General features: G+C 46.3%; 1 protein-coding gene across 3 annotated transcripts in view; it reads right to left on the bottom strand.

Annotated features, from left to right (window-relative positions):
* Positions 1–8,831, bottom strand: part of URB1 (URB1 ribosome biogenesis homolog) — an 84,444-nt gene extending 75,613 nt beyond the window's left edge. For all 3 annotated transcript variants that reach the window (XR_011648697.1, XM_071214919.1, XM_058296158.2), the window contains exons 1-4: positions 8,552–8,831; positions 6,418–6,557; positions 5,056–5,207; positions 3,932–4,064 (exon numbers count right to left, since the gene is read on the bottom strand). Coding sequence is in view for 2 of the 3 variants with exons in the window: in XM_071214919.1 (XP_071071020.1) it covers positions 3,932–4,064; positions 5,056–5,207; positions 6,418–6,557; positions 8,552–8,693 (567 nt within the window). In the remaining variant the exon portion in view is untranslated. The remainder of the gene's footprint in view (positions 1–3,931; positions 4,065–5,055; positions 5,208–6,417; positions 6,558–8,551) is intronic.
* Positions 8,832–23,508: the final 14,677 nt, after the last annotated feature.

Here is a 23,508-nt window from a genome sequence, read left to right on the forward strand (position 1 = left end):
CCAGGGGCCACAACAAGCAGCTGGCGCTTCTGGGGCCATCCAGAAGGACCATCTGATCAGCTGCCCTTCCCTGACATCTAAGGAACCTGGGCAGGTTGGTCGTCAGATAGCACGTGGGCAGTACCAGAGTGAGCACACGTGCTTAGCCACCCCCCCAAATGCTTCACCAAACTTCCCCTACCTGTTACTCCGAGGCCCTTGGTCATTGCCAAGGATTATGGTACGACTGCTGAGAACCTGTCCTGTGCCTGGGGGTGAGGGAGAGTCTGCTTGGAGAGCTCCACCACACCTGCTGTAGGAGCAGAGGTGGCGGTAGTAATGATGAGGATGAAGAGGATACGGTTACATTTATTGAGCACCTACTGTGTGCCAGACCCAATGCCAAGTGCTTCACATCTGTAACCTCCTAATGGCCCAAGATGCACAAACTTTACAGATAGGGAAACTAAGGCTTAAATAACTCGCTCAAGGTCACACAGCCCATAACTAAGTACTAGTGTTGGGAAAAGAAATCGTTTTGCAAACTCGAAATGCGGGGGCGTGTCCAACTGTACATTCTTCCCTCCTCAGGGCTCCCCATGGCATTTTCATTTCACTATTCCCCAAGGTGCAAGGCCCACGTGCGGCACCGTTTAGGTCTCTATGCGCATATTTCATCAACTCTGCCCGTTTTGCTGGGTTTGCATTTCCCCTGGAGAAGTGAGGTCGTCTGACCTGGGCTCTCTAACATCTGGTTCGCGGCCTTGCGTGGCTGTCGTCTGTCGTGTGTCAACCTCAGTCCTGACCACAAAGCATTTCAGCAACCTGTTTTAGACCGGTGCTGGTTGCTGACAAGCACCCTGTGAGCGTCACACTAGCCTCCCTGTTCTTGGGAGCCAGCTGTGGGCAGCATGGATGGAGGTTTTGGTACAGTGATAACTGAATCCTAAGGAAGAGCTGCATTTGCTTAGTGCCAGCAACACTGCAGCAGTGCTCACCAACCCAATGTTTACAAAACTTGAGTTGCATCTGAAATGCCATGATCTCAGGTGAGAGAGGACCTAGAGACGACTTTGGCACTGTTCCCTGTCCTCAGGAAGCCTAAAGGAACCACAGCCTGCCAGCTACCCAGACGCCTTGTTGTTCAAATCAACCCATCACCAAGTAGCTGAAGCACAGACAGTTCTTATCCTGGTCTACATTTATCTTCTATTTCAAAATAATGCTGGTAAAGTGTAAAAATTTGCCTGGCAAAATTAAATTAGGTCTTATCCTTTCCATGAGCAGGAAAATCCACAAGGGATTTTCTTTTTAGTCCACTGAAGTAGGAGGAGCTGGTGTCAGCACCCTGCAAAGCTGGCCCCAGTTATCGACATTCTAGATCTCTGTCCCCATCGATATTCTAGATCCCTGTCCCCACTGTACACAGCAGAGCGGGACATGCTCCATCTAGGGTCCCTCTAGTAGTGGAGTTAAAAACAGAAAGGAATTTCGTTATCACTTCCTGGTACCCACTCTGTATTTCTCAGGCAACTCCAGATTTCTAGATCTCAGACACCGGAATGACTAGATGTGATTCCCACTACAGTCAGGCCAACACCAGGCCTCCTGCTCACCCATGTGACCAGGTAACCCACTGCCACCAGGGCCTCCGCCCTCGTCCCCAGCACACTCCATCCCACCAAAAGAGGCCCCGAGAGCCAGGCTAAAAGCGGCTCTCCCCACGCCAGTTCCGCATTCCTACGCTGTAACCTCACAGGTTACTATCCCAGGAAGAAAACGTCCCGAGCTCTTTTAAGGCTTGTCTGCAACAAAATGCCTAAAATAGACCAAAACATATTTGGTAAAACAGCTCTTTGGCACAGGATTTTAACAATGCTTTGTTTGGCTGGATGAATGTGCTGATATCCTCTATCTACATTAGGCTGTAGTAATTCTCTCCAACATATTTTAATGCCTTCATTTAAAAAAAGAAAAAAATCTACCAGTATCTTCAACAACTAAATGGCATTAAAAAAAGGAAAAAGAAAAAAATAGGACAGGGAGGGAAACCGGCAGAAAACAAGAAGATTCTAAGAGATTTAAGACACATATAAACCAGACGCAATGTGAGGACCCTGTTTGGATCCTGACTTGAACCACCCAAGGGTAAAGGCATTTTTGAGGGAGTCAGGAAAAGCCAAGAATAGGCTGGGTCTTCGATGACACCGAGATATTACTAATGGTGTTAGGTTCAAAAACAGTGCCGCAGGTCTGTTTCTTAAAATGTCCTTTTCTGTTAGAGATACACACTGAAATATTTATGGCAAAATCTGATTCATGTCTGGGATCTGCTACAATAGATGACCGCAAGAACAAACTGAGAGGTAGGAGGGGGCGGGGGCCTGGAGCGGGAAGGTAAGGACTTGGGGGACTCACTGGGCTAATCTATTATTTTTGAATCCCTGACATTTTCTATATTAAAAAAAAATTTTTTTTCATGTCTAAAAACCAGTTCCTACAACACTTTGGATGCCTAATATAGGTGATTATACAAAAGAAAAAAACCCACTTCTGTCTTGACAGTAACTCCCATTTCACAGATCCCAGAGAGGGGAAATAACTTGCCTGAGGCCGTGCAGCTCTTCACGCAGCCTGGCAGCGGGGTTCAGGAAGGGAAACCCTACCAGGCTTCCCCACTGTCTGCTCCTGGTGGGTGGTCTGGGTCCTTAAGTATATTTTGCTTCAATGGCCAGGAGGGTTGAGGTCAAGAGACAGGGGTTGGCAGGGAGAGGGAAGCTGATGGATAAGTGCCGCCAGCTTATGGGAAGACCAGAGAACCAGGATGTTTGCTCTAGTGAGCAAACAGAGCACAAGTTCTTTTTATTAGAAATGCATTTAAATGTCAGGAGCCATTACTCATCAAATGGAATTTGTTGACATGCTAATAATACATAGTTTCTGTGAGACACTAAGACCTGGGATTTTTTTTTCCTCAGAGAACATCTTAATCGTGACTGCAGTAAAACAGTCAGCACAGAGCCAACCTCAGCAATAAAAGGTGCCTGGTGTTGTTATTACTGACACTTCAGTCTATGACTTGGCAATGCTGAGAGACTGGTAATTCCCGAGAATATTCAGAGAACAGGATAACGTAGGGTTAGAGAAGTAAATTATTCTTATGTGGTTTTCCGCCTCTGCAGGTAGGGGTTGATACCTGTTCTTTATGCTCTAGAAAGGGGGTATGGAGAGCTCCAAGCCACGTTGTTTACAGCGCCAGAGAGGGCAGGGAGAGCTGCCCTGGAAAAAGGAAAGAGATGCTTCGACATACATTGGGAGGACACCCCCTCTCAAGCTTATGAGCCCTCAAAATGTGCTTTCTCCTCGGGAACCTTTCCAAACCCAAATGAAATTTCTAGAGCTACTGTGGATTTTTTAAAAAAACAGATTTCTTGGAAACCAATCATTCACATTCACACGTCCATCCTTCTTTGGTACAATCCAGCCCTACCCACTGCCAGCGCTATGAAAGGGAGGCAGGGGTGCCATGCTGAAAGTCGCAGATGCCATCTTTGCTAATGTCACTGGCTTGGCTTCCAACCACTTTCCCCAAAGTGAAGAGAATACTAAGGAACAGGAGGGCCAGGACACTCTATAAAGTTCATCACCATGAGGTTTACTCAGTAGAGAAGGGCACATGAGAGCTAAGCTGCCCTCATGGACTGGAAAGGCAGCAAGCTCAGCCCCGGAGCAGCAGTCAGGAGTTGTGGCCGTGGTTTAGGTTCTGCCATGGCTGGGACCCCACAGAGATGCCCAGTGGCTGCCACGGCACATCCTTCTCTGTAAAGACGCCACCCACTCCCTGCACTTCGATGTGGCGACCACAGCCGGAGGGAGGGGAACAAACAGCCCCACGGTCCTGCCAGGGAAAGGAAAGCACACGGAGACAAGAGACACTAGTTCGGGCTCCTACCTTTGAGTCTCTCTTGGTCACCAGGGCATACAAGGGTTTTGTATTCAAATCAAAATGACTGCAGACGTCCCTGGCCGCTTCGGGACCCTGGGCCACCAGGGCGGACATCAGGTTCAGGCAGGCTCGAGCTGTCCTGTACAGGGACAACAAGGACATCAGTCATGTCAGAGACCGAGCACGAAGCCACCTCACCCACCACAGGGCCAGCTGCACACCTGCCTGGAGGGTCTACCAACCCCAAACCAGCACTGGAAGGGAGGAAGCACGGAGACATGCTTTTCAAAAAAGAGCATGACAAAAACTTCTGAACCAAAGCTAAAATATAGACATCGAAGAAGATCAAGAATATGACATGCCAGGAAAGAAGACGGTGGGACTCTTTCTCTCAATTCCTGCCTTTCAGAGACACCAAGGAAGATGCCTCCATAGGGGACGTGGCCAAAAGCGAGCCCATGACTGCCCTTCCTTTCTGCAGTTGCAAGAGTCTGGTTTATTGAGTGCCTAGTACACACTAGGCACGGAGAAGGTGACAATTTATAAGACATCAAGGCCCAGCCCTCCTGCTCCTCCCCTCCTAAGGGAGGGAGACACACTGTCAAAAAATAGAAAACATTGGCGGCGGACTTGGCCCAGTGGTTGGGGCGTCTGCTTACCACATGGGAGGTCCACGGGCCTCCCTGACCCGTGTGGAGCTGGCCCATGCGCAGTGATGCCACGCAGGGGTGTCCCCCACGTAGAGGAGCCCCATGCGCAAGGAGTGTGCCCTGTAAGGAGAGCCGCCCAGTGCAAAAGAAAGTGCACCCTGCCCAGGAATGGTGCCGCACACACGGAGAGCTAACACAACAAGATGATGCAACAACAAAGAGACACAGATTCCCGTGCCGCTGACAACAACAGAAGCAGACAAAGAAGACGCAGCAAATAGACACAGAGAACAGACAACTGGGGTGGCGGGGGGAAGGGAGAGAAATAAATAAATAAATCTTCAGAGACATGGTCACGAAGGTCACCTCAAAGGGCTCAAGTCTCTTTTACGAGATGGTAAAGGTCGGGTGCACTCCCAGGGAGGAGCAGAGAGACCAAACCCAAACACTGGTCCTGCTGCACAAAGGGGGGCGACTTACCTGTAGCCGGAGGCATACAGGGCCTCGCTGATGAGCTTCATGTGGTTATTCATGAGCTTCTTCACGATGTTGGTTCCCACAATGTGAAAATGTGACAGGTCACTAGCTGTTCGCAATAAGATGGCCTCCAATGCTTGAAATGTTGACAGCATCTGTGAAGACAGAGTCAACCCTTACCTCAGTCCTTTTCCTCTCATATTAGACATAATCATCTAGGTAAACAGAGAACAGGTTGCTTACAATTACACAAAATGAAATGGAAAAATAAATTCCATTACTGATGATTCTCATTCCTTTGGGGATATTGTCTAGAGCCTATAGCAATAATGCTGAAATTTTATTAAGTTCACAAACATCCCAAATTTTGAACCTCTCTGGAACCAGAAGTCAACAGTCAACTCAGTTTCTGAGTCTGTGACACAAAGCTTTTACTTATTTTCATCTTGTTAAAACAGACCAGGTTACCTGTTACATACACCAGGCACCTGTAGATTAAGAATCTATAGGGAAACAGACGTGGCCCAGTGGTATAGAGCGTCTGTCTACCATATGGGAGGTCCGTGGTTCAAACCCCGGGCCTCCTTGACCTGTGTGAAATTGGCCCATGCGCAGTGCTGATGCGTGCAAGGAGTGCCATGCCACGCAGGGGTGTCCCCCATGTAGGGGAGCCCCACGCACAAGGAGCGCGCCCCATAAGGAGTGCCGCCCAGCGCGAAAGAAAGTGCGGCCTGCCCAGGAATGGCACCGCGCACACAGAGAGCTGACACAACATGATGCAACAAAAAGAAACACAGCTTCCTGTGCCACTGACAACAACAGAAGCAGACAAAGAAGAACACACAGCAAATGGACACAGAGAACAGACAAGTGGGGCGGGGAAGGGAGAGAAATAAATAATCTTTAAAAAAAAAAAAGAAAAAGAATCTATACTTGGGGCGTGGAAGTAGCTCAAGTGGTTGAGTGCCTGCTTGCCACATATGAGGTCATGGGTCAATGCCCAGCACCTCCTAAAAATAAACATGAAAAATCCAACTCTCATTGGGGAGCAGATGATAACACTGTGGTTGCATGTCTGCTTCCCATGTATAAGGTCCCAGGTTCAATTCCCGGTACCTCCTTAAAAAAAAAACAAAAAACTACACTCTGTCCTTCTCTTATTTACCAAATGTTAATAAGAAGTTATTGGTTTCCACTACAATGATTTCAAAGGTCATGAATATAATAATGAACATATTCCTACAGTACAGGGCCAAAGCATCATTCCCCATAGAAAGCTGGCAATGTCTTGGAAATTTACACCACACTAATACAGTAGAGGTATTGACTTTTTCTTCTCTCTATGCCAGGTGAGAAACAACATACCTCACTTTCTGGTCGCTTCTCTGCACTCAGGAACTGGAAAATTTCTGCACACTCCACAGAAATCTTTATATATCCTTCCACAACATCATACACACCTTCTTGTGGCAGCTTCTTGGCAGCAGAGACAAATGCTTCCAAGGCTGAAAGTAAAGTTAGATTCAGGTGTTAGTAAGGATGGTCTCCAATCCACAAGAGATTCCTCAGAAACAGCCACAGGCGCCATGACTGCAAGCTGCCTGCATGTCCCAGCTCACCCACACAGCCAAGGTGCTGCTGGGGATATGGTGAACACACTTGGAAATGACGAAGGCACCCAGGGATACCTTGTTAGGTGCATGTGGTGGGAACTTGGGCTCCAGCAATTATCCTCCTGGGCGCCTCTTTGCTCCAGGTCCCTCATGAATAAAATAGGGCGAACAAGAAAAATAATGACTTATGACATGGTAATGAAATTACTTTTTCTCTACGGCCAGTGAAGTCATGGGCAAAAGCTTTCAAAGAAACCAACTTGGAGAAGAATCTTCTGGATCCAGAGGGCCTCCATGACCTCAAGCTAACATCACTAACTCCTGAGCACCCCCTGGGTCTTTACCAATTTAACCCTGCAGCTCTCTTTCCCCAGGGCTTCCAGGGGTGAATATAATCTAGAAACTCTGCCTTATGTCTTAGTGGGTGAAAACAAAACCCACTAACATCCATCACCTCCACTTCCCTGATCTCCCAGTGAGGTGGGCCTATCACAAGAAGTTATCAGAGCATTATCAAGAGGGAATAGAGAGAATCCAAGACAGAGACCAGAGTCAACACAAATCCAGCACAGCCTCCCACAAGAGATACACATTTTCACACACTGACTTCAACTTTGCCATGTTTTGCAACTACTTCACCTATATCCATCACGTGTCAACACAGGTTTCCTTCCAAAACCTGTTCAAATGGGGCAGCACCTGGATGTTATGGTGCTCTGTGCAAAATCACGAAACACGGGTTCAAAATATTAAACACATTCTTTCTTCTGCCAGAAAGGCTCTTGTTCCTGTTTCTCCCCCACCCTACAAACCTGCTGAAATGCCACTTCCCCATGGCAGCCTTCCTTGATCCCCAGATCAGGAACTCTAGAGTTGAAAGTGGATTAGTGGCTGCTTAGGACTGGGAAGTGGGGGTGGGGGGAGGTGGAATGGGGAGACAGGGGAATAGATAAAGGGTGTAGGTTGCTTCTCGAGGTTATATAAAACGTTCAAAAATTGACCATGATGATAGTTGCACATATCTGCGAATATAGTAAAAAGCAAGAAGTGTACACTTTAGATGGGTGAATTATATAGTGTGAATTATACCTTCTATAAAGCTATTTTTTTTAATGCTTAAAAAAACAAAGTTTGTGGGAGAAAAATTTGAAATTGAGGAGATTCTGGCCATTAATTTGATAACTTCTTTAACCTAGAGAAACACTTGGCACAGCACCAACGTTTCCACATGCCAGCACGTTCAACTGTTTTTTCCCTCAAAACCTGTATACTTTTCAAAGAGTCTTCCCACTTCTCAAAAAGAAAGATTAAATTACAGAATCCACTCCATAGCAGTCCAATCTTGGTCAACTAAAAATTCATCACAGTGGCCTCTGGTTGCTTGTCACATGTCATCAAGATAGTGTGAGTGGTGTCAGAGGATCTAAGCTACTGAGAATATTGTGACAGCCCAAGTAGTGACAAACCACCAAAGTGAACAGCCCAAGATGACTGACAGTAGGGACTCCGGGTGAATGAGGTACTTGATTTGCTTTCCTGACAACTGCAATAAAGAGTAGAGCCTGCTCGGGGAAGGGACCTAGGCAAGAGAAAGGTGAAATCGCATGAAAACTGTCACAACCACGCAAGTCGGGTCTTTCTTGCTGCCGCTGGCAGCCCAGGAAAAAGAAGGGCAGTGGGTAGCCTTGCAGCTGCCGGCATACCTAATCACCCAGAAGCTCAGTTTTCCGCTTGCAAAAACGGAGGCGTGGATTTGACCCTCGGTGGCCCAAAGAGTGCAGAAAAAAGGGTTTGTGTCTAGCGCCCAGAGGCCCTACCTGGACCCAGACCTAGAGGCTCCTCGGAAGCACAGGCTCCCCGCCCCAGGCCCGCTTCCCCGCACTCACCCGGCGCAGCACCCTGCGCATCCTTCAGCAGAGCCTTGAACCGCACGCCGGTGAGCTCGTCCGCGCGGGCCCGCTTGGCTGTGCCCGCGGAGGAAGTCGCGCTGTCCGTGCTGCCCGGGGCCTTCCTCTTAGGGACCCCCATGGCCTACGGGGTCGTGTGACAGGAGCGCGAAGGGAACCGCACACCCGCGGGGATCTGACAAGAAGACCCTTACCCGGAACAGACAGGAGTCTCCGGCCCACACGTGGGCAGGAAGGGGCGGGGGCTGCCGGAAGAGGCGGGACCTCGGAGAGGCCGGCGGAAGGGGCGGGGCCTCTGGAAGGGGCCGCCGGAAGCGGGCGGGGGGTCGGGTTGGTGGTGTCCGCGCGCGTTCCCGGGTTCATGCGTGAACCTGTTGCGCTCGTGGCCCAGGGCCACCGGATCCCCGAGGACGCCTCCCGGCAGTGGCGCGGGGGGCCCTCCGGGGCGCACCCACTATGCCCGGTGCCGTCAGGCCGGCGGCACTCTCGGGAGTGTTTGGCAGGAAGAACTCTCAGATCTCCCACACGTGCCCCCGCGGGACCCTAGGGCACGCGCCCCGAGCACCAGAGGAGCGTAGAGTTCAGTTTCTGACCTAAGGGTCCTCTAAGGGTGGCGCCTGAGGAATTGACCTCCGCTTCACTTACAACGGGATTCGATACTTTGCCATTTGGAGGCCCTGCGGGTTGGCTGTGAGGGCGGATTCTCGCAGGCTGTGTGCCATCGTGCTTCCAAGTAGGGAGGTCGTCGCCGGGCACCTGGCCCCAGGGCTGTGCGGGGGCCCCCCACGCTGACTTCTCGCTCTCTCACCACCCGGAACAGACGGTCTTGTCTGATGGGATGGCGCTCCAGACCTCCACCCTCGGCTTCCCGCTTTGTTGGGGGGATTTGGCCTCTCGTCAGTGCAGGGCGGGAGGAAAGGATCAAATGAAGTAACGTCTGTGCAATCCTTTTGGGAACGGCGCCGCGGCCTCCACATCTAGGTTCTTGTCATTAGAATGGAGACAGCAAAGCCAGCCCTATCCAATCCTTGGGACCGTTGTGAGAAGCAAATGATGCAATGTATGAAAAACGGCTTTGATGAGGAAAAAAAAGCCAGTGTGGTTTTTGTAAGATGTTATTAATTGACTTGTGAGTGGCATTAAATGCTCTGTGAAATGGTGTTATAAATGAATGAGTAAAAACAGGCTGTGCATTTTTTATATTTCTTTATCAATACTTGGTTATGTGCTCAAATAAATTATGAACCAGCTCATTAGATGAGTAATTTGGTAATTTCCTGGACTTCTCTGTCAGGTTGTCCTCTAGTCTGAGAAAATACTGTCTTGTGTTCTTTAAGCAGATGTGTACTGAACACCTGAGGATTTGGCCCTTCGGGGCCAAAAAATCTAGTAGAAAAATACTGTAATGTGGACCCTGAGCCTCTGGCCTAGCAGAACTCTTTTGCTTGGGGAGATGCCCATGTTTGGTGCCCATCAGACAAAGTAAGCTGCCTGGCAGACTTGAGCTGGTGCAGCAGCAGGAGACAGGGATATGTTCCAAATTCTGCTTGTAAAGGTCAGGACTCTTATTAGTAATACAAAGCCTTACCTCTTTGGACTAATTGTCCGCACTGGTCCTCTTTGTTTTCTGCCAAGGTGGACCTAAGCAAGAGGCAGCGAGAGGTGAGAAATAGTCAAAAGTCCTGAGTTCAATTTCTGCTTGTGTGACCTTGGGCAAATTGCCCTATCTCTGGATTGGTTCCCTTTATGAAGACTCAGAGAGGGTAAAGAACTTGCTAGAATTACCCAACTTACAAATGATGGCTGTTAGGACTCATCCAGTGTGTTCCTACCCCAATTTAAAGACAATGAGAAAGAAGGGAAAAAAATTTTTTTTTACATACAAGACAATGGGGAAGGATGTGGCTCAAGCCTTTGATCTTTCCCCTCCCACATGGGAAGTCCCAGGTTCAGTTCCCGGTGCCTCCTGAAAAAAACAAAAACAGGCAAAACATGAAAAAACCAACTAGGGAAGCCAATGAGCCTCAGTGGTTGAACACCAGCTTCCCACATAGGAGGTCCCAGGTTCAATCCATGGCCCCCAGGTACCTAAAAAAATAAAAGACAATGAAACCAAAGTGACTAGTACCCATGCCAGTCCTGGCCAGAAACAAAGGTTCCTGGTCTTGACGGCAGTTAGAATTCTGCCGTACAAGTGGATGCTTCAGACTAACTCCACTTGATGCCATGAAACTTTAGAGCCAAGTCTCTAATACTCCTTGTTCTGATACCAGGCTCACCCACCACCCTCACAATAGCAACTCAGCTCTTCCTGAAAAAAGACTCTGTGAAGGGAAAGCTCTTTAATTGTCCCCAAGAACATTCTGATATGAAGATTGTGCACTGTTCAGGGGACATTCTAAGCTGGTATTTGCTGTTTGCTTCCTGTAAAATTCTTTCCCCAGGTCTTACATGACTCAGACTCTCACTCCTGTGGGCTCTTCCCTTTACCCTTACTCCCTGTTTCCTTACTTACCCTCTTGTATTTGCTTTTATCACTCTTATCACCTACTGAAATTAGATACCTTTTAGTTTTGCTCCTTAACTAAAACGTGCGTGTATAAATATAGCAAAACAAAGTTCAATGTTCCATTCCCACTACCCAGAACAGAATTTGGCACATGGTAGGGATCACAAAGTATGGAGTAAATAAATGTTTATTTATATATGAATGTGTGCATGTACCTAAGTGTTGAGCGTCATTAATGTCAGTCTATTCTAAAAGGGAGGATGACTCTTAGAATGCTGTCAGAAAGCTTCAGAATGCAGGTTGTTGAATCTACAAAGTTCTGAAGAGTACTCTGAACTGTGGGGAACTAGCCAAAGGAAATGTCCCACCTCTAAGCCAACCATTTCATCTCTAGTGGCCAGACTTACCATTCACACCTGTTAAGGATGGGTGTTTATTTATTCTTTATTTCAATCTTAGAAAGTTAAATTCAAGTTCCAGAAAAGGAAAAAGTAGAAGCTCAACCAGAGGTCATATGTATAAAGTTCACATTAAAAGCATGCTCATCAAGGGCTCTAAGGGTGCAGGAATTATACATTAGTACACACAAGATGAAGTTACCTTAATGGTTTCTCTGCATATTCTCATCCAGATAAAGAGCTCATTAATGCAATAACATTATAGAGAAGAGACCTATGGCATTCTTTTCTCTATTCTGATACACATTTTAATCTCTTTAGTAATGAATTTTTTTTTAGCATTTGTGAAGATCAAAACTGTTCAATTACCTGTTTTTTTCAGCAATCAGAAGAATGAAGCTTTTTTTTTTTTTTTTTAAAGATTTATTTATTTATTTAATTTCCCCCCCCTCCCCTGGTTGTCTGTTCTCGGTGTCTATTTGCTGCGTCTTGTTTCTTTGTCCGCTTCTGTTGTCCTCAGCGGCATGGGAAGTGTGGGCGGCGCCATTCCTGGGCAGGCTGCTCTTTCTTTTCACGCTGGGCGGCTTTCCTCACGGGCGCACTCCTTGCGCGTGGGGCTCCCGCACGCGGGGGACACCCTTGCGTGGCACGGCACTCCTTGCGCGCATCAGCACTGCGCATGGCCAGCTCCACACGGGTCAAGGAGGCCCGGGGTTTGAACCGCGGACCTCCCATATGGTAGACGGACGCCCTAACCACTGGGCCAAAGTCCGTTTCCCGAATGAAGCTTTATTTCAAAGACAGTCACTATGAACTCCTGTGAGGGACACAGTAGCTAGAGGCTAAAATGGAGAAATAAACCAATGGCTTCTCCTCACTTCAACAAAACATCATTATCAGTTGACTACTTCCTATGTGCAGAGTATTGAGTGACTAGTCATAAAAAGATTTTAAAAAGTATAACACACTCTGCCTATCCCCAAGGGGCTTAGAATATCGTTGAAAACATGACACACCGTATAAGTTCAGTGTTTATAAGTTAAATAATTTAATCAAGAGTCCAAGATGCTATGAGATGTCACAAGACTACACGACAATTGCCAAATGAATTATGTGAGCAATAGACATATAAAGTTAGTATATTCCAGGTTAGATTTGTATGGACTTTTTACTACAATGATAGTAAAGAAGAGAAAAACTAGGAGCACCAAGTTTTATTTTCTCTTCTCTGAAGCAAAACTGAGGAAGAATAGAAAATGTTCCTCTCTTACTAATATAGAAGAAAATATATAATATAGAAGAAAATATCCTTTAGTATAAAGCCAGTCTTGATAAAAATCATGGCACGGATGAAGTCTGTCTTCTTAAATCTCTCGACATTACCTTTCAGCCCACCCACCTCCCCATACATGCATATATAACACCTTGTTTCCCACATCTACCCCAGTCCCAACTTCTGGAACTTTCCTAATCTCCCTGGAAAATGCCTCCCCCAGAATTCTTTCTTTTTTCTGCCTCCCTCACTAAGCTAGGTCTCCCTCCTTCCTCACCCTTCCTACATACACTCTCCCCTTACAAAAGTGTTTTCTGCTATCAGAAAATAAAGAAATTTGATAAATTCATAATAAGGTTTTGAAGAATAAGAATTTGCAGCCTACCCATGAACACTTTTAAGAAGGTCATCTGGAGAGCTAACACCAAAATACATTACTAATTCATTAGGCAAACTTCTAACAAGATTGAGGAGAGAAAAGGAAAAAAGGCAAATAAAATCCAGAAGTACAGGGGTGGGGGGAATTAGTACACAAGGAATAGAGATTTTAAAATAATAAAAGGCTATTATAAATGGCTCTTTACCCATAACTTTGGAAACTAAAAGAAATGAAAAAATTTCTGGAAAAGGGTAACAATCCCGATATTGGCATGAAAAGCAATTGAAAATTTGAATAGACCAACAATCACTAACAAAAATAATATGATAACCAAACCTTTCCCAAGGTACAGAGGATTTTGCGGCTAAGTTCTAACAACCTTTGGGCAAAAAAAAAAACACATAAAAAACAGATAGCCCCTCCTTTATTCAGTTTGTCCCACAAAATGGAAAAGAAGGAATGCATCTCAAGAGCTTTCATAAAGCAAGTATAACATTTAATACAAAACCAGTGGTAGAAAATACAAAGAAAGAAAATGATGACTGCATTTCACTTATGAACAGAAATGTATGTAAATAAAATATTAGGTAACCAAATCCAATGCAGTATTTTAAAAAAAGAAGACAGGAAATACAAGGATGGTTTAACATCATGAATATTTAATTCACCACATTAGTGGATTAAAGGAGAGAAGTCAATTATTATCTCAATAGATGGAGAAAGACATTTGAAAAACACCTATTTAGGATATTTTTCCAAAAAATCACAGAAAACTGGATATAGAAGGAACTTCCTTACCTTGATAAAAAATATATATACCAAAAACCTTTAACAATCATTATGCATAATGGAAATACTTTAGTTGCCCTTGAATTATGACTAGAAACAATAGGAAAGACAGGGTTGCCTACTATCTATGCTACTCTCCATTACTGCAGGTCCTGGCTAATAAGATAAGGCAAGACAAAGAAAAAAGAAATGAAAGAATTAAAGGAGGTAAAACAGTCACCTATTTAGAAAACTCAACATAAACACAAACTAAAGAAGAGTTTAATCAGGATGTCAGAAATAAGATCAAGTTACCCAAATCAGTAGAATTAATGCTACACTAGCTATAATTATATAAAAATAGAAAATAAAATACCATTCACAAAGGAAAAAAAAAACACCCCTGTAAATTAACTCAGAATTAAACAAAACAAAACAAAAACAAAGACTGCACAACACCTTTAAGGAGAGATTTTTGAATGAAGATCTGACTAAATAAAGAGATACAATGTTCATGGAAGAGTGTCTTCACATTGTGAATATATTAATTATTCCTAAATTAAGCTATAAAACCATTATTGTTACAATTAAAATTAAGAAACTCAAAAAAAACTGTAAATTCATATGGAAAAATAAAGTTCTGTGTACTGCTAAGTCAATTTAAAAAGAATAATAGGGGGTCTTGCCCTAACATACACGAAGATATATCTCAAAGTTAAAATAATAAAATTAGAATGGTACTGGGAAAAGAATAGTCAAATAGACCAAAGGAACAGAAATCAGATTCAAAACCAAACCTATATCATGGAATGTTAGCAATTCTGAAACTGCTTTGCTGTATCCTGGGATGGAACAAATAAATATAAGGATGGGGGGATCTAGTTTTCACTGTTGGAATCGGAATTTACAGAGAGGTAAGGTAGTAAGCTTAGAATGATCCATGTGGTAATGAACTTGAGTTGGAGACATCAGCATGAACTCATGTTTAGTTTAATATAGACAGAGATGGCTAGGTATGGAAATAGATACATAGATGTGTATTATACACGTGTTTATATACATGCATATATTTTCTAACTCTCTCTACCAAGAGGGCCCAGAAGCACTGACACCCCAGTAGCTCATCCAATGCCCAGATCTCAAATAAAAGAAACCAGTAATCCTTGGAGAAATGGTTGATTCTAGGGCTAGGGCAGGGCACACATAAGATGAGCATGGAGCATCTTGTGCCAGAAGGTAAGAGTTGCTTCAAAAACAAAAGAATGGAGTATGAAAAGTGACACAGTAACCAACGAGAAAGAACTCGCAAATGGAACAATTTTAGTACCAAAATAAACCACCAACTATTGGATTATAACCTAAAGCATAAAATAAATGTATAGAAATCCATACTGATACTTAAGATGATTGCATAAATAAATGGGGGAGAAGAGACAAATCTTCCTCATGAAAATATTCCAAATAATACTTATGTATATACTCCTTGTTCCAAGGGATGGGCTGGACTTAGCTATCTTCTTCCAAAGATTACATTGTGAGGAAGAACAGAGAGTAACTTTTATAGTGAAGAAACTTGGCAAACACTACCTTCATCGGGTGATCAAGGTTAATATCGCCAGTGGTAAGTCATGCATCTATCATCTACCCTTGCTAAGGCGTGATGAGAAAGGCATTTCACCTCCATAGTTCTTCCCCCAAACCCCAGTCCCAAATCCAAATGATGGACATTCTAAAGAAATCCTGACCTGTACTGCTGACGGCCAAATGTCAAAATGATAGTGAAGACTACAAAATTGTCATAGAGCAGAGGAGATTGGGGTGCCAATCCAACTAAACGCAATGTGGTACCCAGGACTGAATCCTAAAACAGAGAGAGGACTTTAATGGAAAAACTGGTGAACCGTGAATGGAGTTTAGGTAGTAGTAATATGTCAGTGTTGGTTCCTTAGTTTTCACAAATGTATGCTTGTTTTAGTTTCCTTGTTGCTAAAGCAAATAGACAATGGACAGGCCAAACAAGGGGAATTTGTTGGCTCATGGTTTTGAGGGTAGGAGAAGTCCAAATGAAGGCATCATCAAAGAGATGCTATCTTCCTGAAGACTGGCACTCTGGGGCTGGCTGCTGGTGATCCTTACTGCTTGGTCCTCTGTCACATGACAACGCACATAGCAGCTCCTCTTGGCCTCTCCCTTCCCTTCCAGGACCCACTGACTTCCAGCTTTTGGCTGTTCTCTCTGTATTTCTATGTCTGAATTTCATTCTGCTTATAAAGGACTCCAGTAATAGGATTTAAAAAAGGTCCTACTTACAGTGAGTTCACACCCATAGGAATGATGAGTTTAAGAACATGTTTTTCTGGGATACATACTTCCAAACCACAACTGTATAACCAATGTAACATTGGGTAAAACTGGGTGAGAGGTATATAGGATCATTTATACTCCCTTTACAACTTCTCTGTAAATTAAAATTATTCCAAAATAAAAAGTTTATTTAAAACAGAAGACCCGTGCATATATAGGAACTTAATATGTGATAAAGGTAGCACTGAAAATCAATGGGAAACGGATAATAGGACAGTTTGCAGAATATGGCCACAAATTCCTCCAGCCTGGGAGAGGTGGAGATATTTCTTCATATGTCGGCAGCAATTGGGATTTTGCTCAACTCCAGGAGTAGCTGAAGCTGACAGCCTTGAAATGAGGGCTATCATGTGATCACTTCTCATTTAGTAATAACTTCTCCTCATGGTTTTTCTGGTTTGCTGGTTTAAATTGCGACAATTTTATGCATTTGTCTTATTTTCATTACTTTCTTTGGTCTCTATTATTCCATTTCCTTTCTCTGTTTTCACATTAACATTTCAGTTGCATCAGCACTATAATTTTGCTTTGTTACTGTGGAAGTAATCCTGAGACATTTAATTTCAAAGATAATTATATGGTCAGCAAATTCACCCCTGGAAGGTTTGTTCAGGGTAAATCACCTCATAAGGTGCAGGGAGCTTGACAGAATGTCAGCAGGCCACCCTGAGAGCATACAAGATGAGTGAAGTGGAGGAGGGGTGGACAGAGACTGGCAAATCCCTGAATGAGTTAGGGAAGAGAGCTTTGGCAGTCTGTGGGAAAGATCATTCAAAGTCGAAGCTTGGCAAGTGCAAAGGCACTGAGGTGGGGGCATTACCAGAGCAATAAAGGGACAGCAAAAAGGCTAATGTGCCTGGATTTCTATATTAAAACATGTTGCTAGCCCAACATGTGCATGCATCCCCTTAGTAAATAATTGTGCTTATTTAATCACGAAATTAAATATTATTTTCCTTCAGTTTATATGTATTTATTTTTTCAAATGACTATGAAAGTGTTAGAACATAAATATTTATTAAATTGTTTGGACTTAGCTACTTAATAAATGTAACAGTCCAGAATTTTTGTTTTTGGCCCAAGGGCACTGTGAAAAATTACTGGGACATCAACGGCTCTGCAGACTGAGAAAATTTGAGAAGCCTTCATTGGAGCTTGCTTTTGTGATTCCGAATTCCCTTTGATGGGATCTGATTCGTTTACCTTTTGGTAATTTTAAAACTCTCCCTTGAAAATCCTCATTCAAACTTTCCTAATTCCCTAAGCCATAAATTAAGACTCCCACCCACAGAGGGCGCCATTGACAGCTCCTAGGGGGCTCCCTTGTTAGGGGGTGCGGGACCTGCAGCTGCCTTCCCACCTGTGTTTTCCTCTCCGCAGCTGCCAACCCCCCACTCCCAGGCCCATGCGCCCCACTGAGGTTTTCCCCAGGGATCTGTGTTGCTGCTGACCAAAGGGAAACCAAGCGGACAAAGGGAAACAGAACTCTGCTTCCCTTCTCTTCCCCCCAGAAGACACAAAATCCTTGGGAGGGAGGAATGTTGAGATGGAGGAAGACTTGAAGAGCTGAAGTCAGGTCTGGCCAACATTTCACAGGGAGGGCAGGGCCCGGGGACTCGGGCATACCACAGAGGGCTGGGGCACGGCCATTGCTGGGCAGAGGAAGAGGGCGAGGGGGTAAGGCAGTGCTGAGGAGCCTGAGGGTGGGCTGGGTGGGGAGTGGGAGGCGGCATTCAGAAACCAGAGTGGGCACGAGGGAACCGGGCAGTCCCCAGGGAAGAAGCCAACAGAATTGTGGTGAAAAAGCTCATTCCAGTGGCCAGCAAGGAATGACGGTTTCCATCATCACTTAAGAAGGCAAGCTGTATCTCACCACAGTGATAGTCTTTGCGGTTCACACTGAAAACAGACATCATCTTATGCCTAATAAATAATAATACTGCAAGGCTCTACAATGGTTATGTTTGCTCTCCTGGCCAGCCATTTCTGGAGCCTCTCCTCTGACTAGCATTTTCAGCCTCATGGGCTCTAAACTGTACCTCAGTCCCCCACTTGGGCACCAGGAGCTGCAGAGCTAGGATTTGAACCCTGGAGGTCTAACCACTTAGTCCCCCCTGAGTTACATCAACTTGACGGGACAAGCTTGGTGTGCCAGGGCCAGCCCAGCTTCTTCCCAACACACCACCCAGCTTGCCTCCAGCAGCAGCCTTTCCATTCTTCCAGTGGAGAAATGGGTAGGCAGCGTGTCTGGGAAAGAGAAGGGCAGGGAAGAAAAGAGAAGGGGATGGAGCATGGTGGGCAGGGTTTCTGAAGGGCAGCACTTTGAATCCTTGAGGATGTTCACCCTGAAAAACCCCACGGATCAGCATTCATCATTTCGAATAGTTCAAGAACCCCCAAAAGTTGGCTTGTGCTGCACTCTTCTTTCACAAAGAGCAAAACAGGAAACCTATAATGAACCAATAGCACGTAGAAAAACAAATGAAAAAATAAAATGGGAAGTGGACATGGCTCAAGAGATAGGGCATCCGCCCACCTCATGAGAGGTCCAGGGTTCAAACCCAGGGCCTCCTGACCCATGTGATGACCTGGCCCACGCGCGCTGCTGATGCGCAGGAGTGCTGTGCCATGCAGGGGTGTCCCCTGCATAGGGGAGCCCCACGCACAAGGAGTGCGCCCCATAAGGAGAGCCGCCCAGTGAGTAAAAAGTGCAGCCTGCCCAGGAATGGCACCGCACACACGGAGAGCTGACACAAGATGACGCAACAAAAAGAGACATGGATTCTGGGCGCCGCTGACAAGAATACAGGCGGACACAGAAGAACACACAGCGAATGGACACAGAGAGCAAACAACTGGTGGCAGAAGGGGAGAGAAAGAAAAATAAATAATTTTTTTTTTAAAAAAAAGACCTTAAGAAATGTCAAACCATCAGCATTCGTTTCAGTCCCGTGTCCCGAACTCCTACACCTACTTTAACTCAATTGTGGGCTTTTTGAGCCCAGCTGGACTTCAGGGTCCAGCCTTTCGATGCCGCAGGCATGTCAAGGGAGAGGCAGGGGGTTCAAATGCCTCCCAGGGTGGCTGCCTCTCAGTGGCCGCCCTGGGACTTGAGGTAGGGCCCTTGGAGCTTGGGCGGGCATGGGTTTGCTGCTGTGCATGTATTCTTAAGGCCCGCTTCCTAACGGCCTCCTTCCACAGGCCTTTGGCCATCGGCTCCCACACCAGCCTTCCTGAGGCATCCCCGGTTCCCGCAGGGCTACAGGAGCAGGCCCTTTGGTATCGCTGCGCTCGGTGGCACCAGCTCTGTAAACAAACCAGTGATTGTTGCTTTCTGAAAATGAGCCTTTTTACCTCCGGACAACATTGGGCCGCCCTCTCCTGAGCTGAAAAGCGGCGGATTTTTGTTTTGTTTTTTGTTTTGTTGGTGTGCTTGTTTGTTTTGGAGGCTGACAAACAGAGGCATACGTATGCCTCTGCAGAACACCTGCAGCCCATCTTTGTCGGAAGTCAAAAGCCTCACCCAATGGCACAGGCAAAGGGCCGGGAGTTGGAGTGCAAGGCACAAGCACACTTTCCAAAACAGGTTTGGGCTGGATATGGGGAGGGAAGTAGCCAGGATTTCAAGGAAGAAGGGAAGTAGGGAGGTCAGAGCTGGAAAGCGGGAACAGGGATTGCTTCAAAAGAGAAAGAAATGGCAGGAACTGAGACATCTAACTGGCAGTGTCCTGTAAGGACGCCTCTCTCACACACCATGGATGTTGAGGCTACGGAGATGCTTTGGTCTAAAGGGGCAAGCTTGCCCAGTAGTGCCGTCACCTGGAAAGGGACACTTCTGATTTTTTTATTTTCCCCTCCACCTTCTCATTGCCGTGCATTGGCAGTGTAGGCGGACTTCTGAATCCCAGCTCATATGATCTGTTGCATTTGTGCCCTTGGCTTTCCCATCTGAGAAATGGAGATACGGTAGTATCAGGGCTGGCTGCATGAATGTGCCACCTGGGTGGTCACCCGGGGCCCTGTCCCTACTCAAGGGGCTGAATGCTTGGTTTAAGGCTGTGCTGTCACTCTCTTGAAGCCTTTATAAATTTTTGAACAAGGGACTCTGCATCTTCATTCTGCACAGGTAAATTATGTAGCTGGTCCTGGGCAGTACCTAAAGCAGAGGGTTATTGCGAGAGTATTACCAGTTCTGGAATATGCTATTATGTGGCCCACCCGCCATCAGTCTGAATCCACTGTGATACAGCCACTGTACTTGTGCTGCATAGCCAAGAGCCTCTGAGTGTTTTTTTATTTTTTAGATTCCACTATTGGAGAAAGAGTTTAGGGGAAAACTGCCTTCGTGGAAACGATATTCCCTCTTCTTGCCCCAGATTGGTTTTACAAGGAATCCTTCCTTTTTGAAGTTTATGCTTCCTTTCCCACTTCCCCATCCTATGAGTTTTTTTACCAGGCCCCAGAGTTTAGGAATCTGAATCTACAATACTTAGAGAGAGGAAAATGACGGGGGTCATGGTGTCTGTTTGGTTGGAGGCACAAAGTATGTCAAAGTGCGGGGCCCAGAAAAGGAAGAGAAATGGAATTATTTAAAAGTTTCCTTGCCAGATTCTAGAATTCTTGAAATGGCCAGATTAGGATAAAATCTTCTTGTGGTTTAGCAACCAAGGCTGAGGGGCAAAGCAGAGGGAAGCCAGGGAATCGTGCGTCAGATTCCCCTCGCCAGGCCACACTGCGCGGTCTTAAACATCTTTCCAGTTTGGCCATTCACTGGGCCCTGCATCATCCCAGCCCAAAGCAAAGCACGGTCATAGGCTCCTGACTCCACCATTTCCCTGAGCCACATTTTTTTTTTTTTTGGAAAGCTGATCATTTTTAATTTTCTTTTACTTATCACCTCTGTGCAGGGGAGAGTTCTGGGATATACAATTTGGCAGGCAGGGGCTGGGGCTGGGAGCTCTTTTTTTATAATTATTGATTCTTTATTGTGATTACACATATAGAACATAAAATTTGCCATTTTAATCATTTTTAAGTATACAACCCAGAGGCATTAATTACATCTACAATGTTGGGCTACCATCACCATCATCCTTCACCCAAACTTCTTCATCACCTGAAAAAGAAACTCTGTACCCATTAAGCAATTATTCCCCATGCCCCACTCTCCAAATTCCTAGTAACCTCTAATCTTCTGTCCCTATGAATCTGCTTATTCTAAAGATTTCATATCAGTGGAATTACATAATATCTGTCCTTTGGGGCCTGGCTGATTGCACTTAGCATAATGTTACCAAGAGTGACCCAGGTCATCACATGTGTCAGAACTTCATGCCTTTTTAAGGCTGAACAATATTCCACTGTACGTATCTACCACATTTTGTTTACCCACTTGTCTGTGGATGAACACTTGGGTTGTTCCCGTCTTTTGACTATTGGGTATCCTGCTGCTGTGAACAGCAGTGTGCAATCTATTTGAGCCTGGATCTGCTTTTGAGCTCTCCAACCCATTTGTACTCAGCAGCCAGAGTCATCCTTCACAACACACATCTGACCACATCACACTCCTCTGCTCCCCAGCCCTTCACTGGTTTAGGATAAAGATGGAAATGCTCACCAAAGTCTCCAAACTGAAGAGCTGGCCTGCACGTCTCTCCAAGTCACCTCACCTTGTCCTCTGCTTTCTGCTCCAGCAACTAGACATCTCGCCATTCTTCCCTGGAGCCATGCTCCTTTTCTGAGGTCACACACCCTAACCCCTCCTTTCTTTCTTTCTTTCTTCTTTTTTTTTTTTTTTTTTGGAGGTATTGGAAATCGGACCCAGGACCTTGAACATGCAAGCAGGTCCTCAACCACTGAGCTACACCCACTCTGCAGTCCTTTTCTCCAGTGTTCACCTTCCCCAAACACACACCTCGTTTTGCTTGGCCTACTCTTGCCATTGTTCTCCTTCATGCTGTCCCTAACACTGCCCTCCCTCCCAATCCCTCTCCCTGTGACCCACTTTTGCTCCCACTCCCCCTTGTCTTTCATGACCCTTGGCTCACTGGGCATTTCCTGTTCAAGGTCTGTGTCCCCACGAAATCAGAACTAAAAATGACTGAGCATTCATGTGCTCCAGGGCTAGTTCTAGATGCTTCACCTGTATCAGCTCATTAACTCCTCACAACACTGAAGACATGACCATAATCTCCCCCCTTTACAGAGAAGGAAGTTGAGCCCCGGGTACTGTCCACAATTATAGCAGTGCCCACACTAGATCGGAACACTCAGGGCGGTGCTGCCAGCCCCCAGTTCCCAGGGAGTAGACCCCCTGCCAGTGCTACCCAAGCCTGAACCCCTACCGCTAGCAAAGGGCCTGGCACACATAGGTGCTCAATTAAAATGCAAACCAGATGAATGAACCATAGAATGAAAGTACATGGGGGACCTCAGTTCTACTCCTGGTTGTGCTGAGCAAGTATTATTTACTGAGGGGCTCCTAAGTGCTCAGCATCCTCACCCCAGTCTCCCAGCCTCAGTTTCCCCAATTTAGAAAGGGCACCTTTTGCATATATGTTCAGGGGATATTAAGTAGATTGAGTTTTTATTTTAATGTACTTTTTTTAAAAAAGGATTATCACTGTGCCTGACAGTCTAGGAGAGCCCCTCTAACAAATAGTGTTGTTCGTCACCTGCCACCCTCCCCGCAGGCAGGTGGAGGAAGGGTGCTGGAGCACTGCGCGTCATCCACCCCCCTGGATCCTTGCAGGCCACATCCAAGAGGTCCCATGGGGAGGCCAACAGGTTCCGGTTTTCTTTCTCTAGGCCTCCCGGGGGCGTTCGCGACTCTCGATCCGGCCGGGGCAGCGCGCCCGGTCCCGCCCTCGGGCCTCATTATCTACGTTTCCGTGTCAGGCCCGCCGCGAACTTGGCAGGCCCTCCAGCGGTGTTCGGGAACACTCTGTGCCGAGCGCCAGCCCGCCGGGCCCTCCTCCCTCCAACCGGCGCCGCCCGGGCCCGGACGCCCCACGCCGCCGGGAGTTTGGGTCCCTGAGCCCCAGGTAGCAGCACCTGCGCGCCGCGGCGGGGTCCCCACACACGTGTCCTCGGTTGCCCAGAGCCTCCGCACGTGGGTCACGTTGCGCGTGATCGAGAGGTCCAGAGAGATGCTCATTTTAAAACACTGCCCGTTTTAAACCGTTGCCCAATGAGAAGCGCTCGACGGCGTACCCTGGAGTCGCCGTCAGCTCCCCTGCCCGCGGC

The sequence above is a fragment of the Dasypus novemcinctus genome, chromosome 4 (genome assembly GCF_030445035.2).
Source record: "Dasypus novemcinctus isolate mDasNov1 chromosome 4, mDasNov1.1.hap2, whole genome shotgun sequence".
NCBI lineage: Eukaryota > Metazoa > Chordata > Mammalia > Cingulata > Dasypodidae > Dasypus > Dasypus novemcinctus.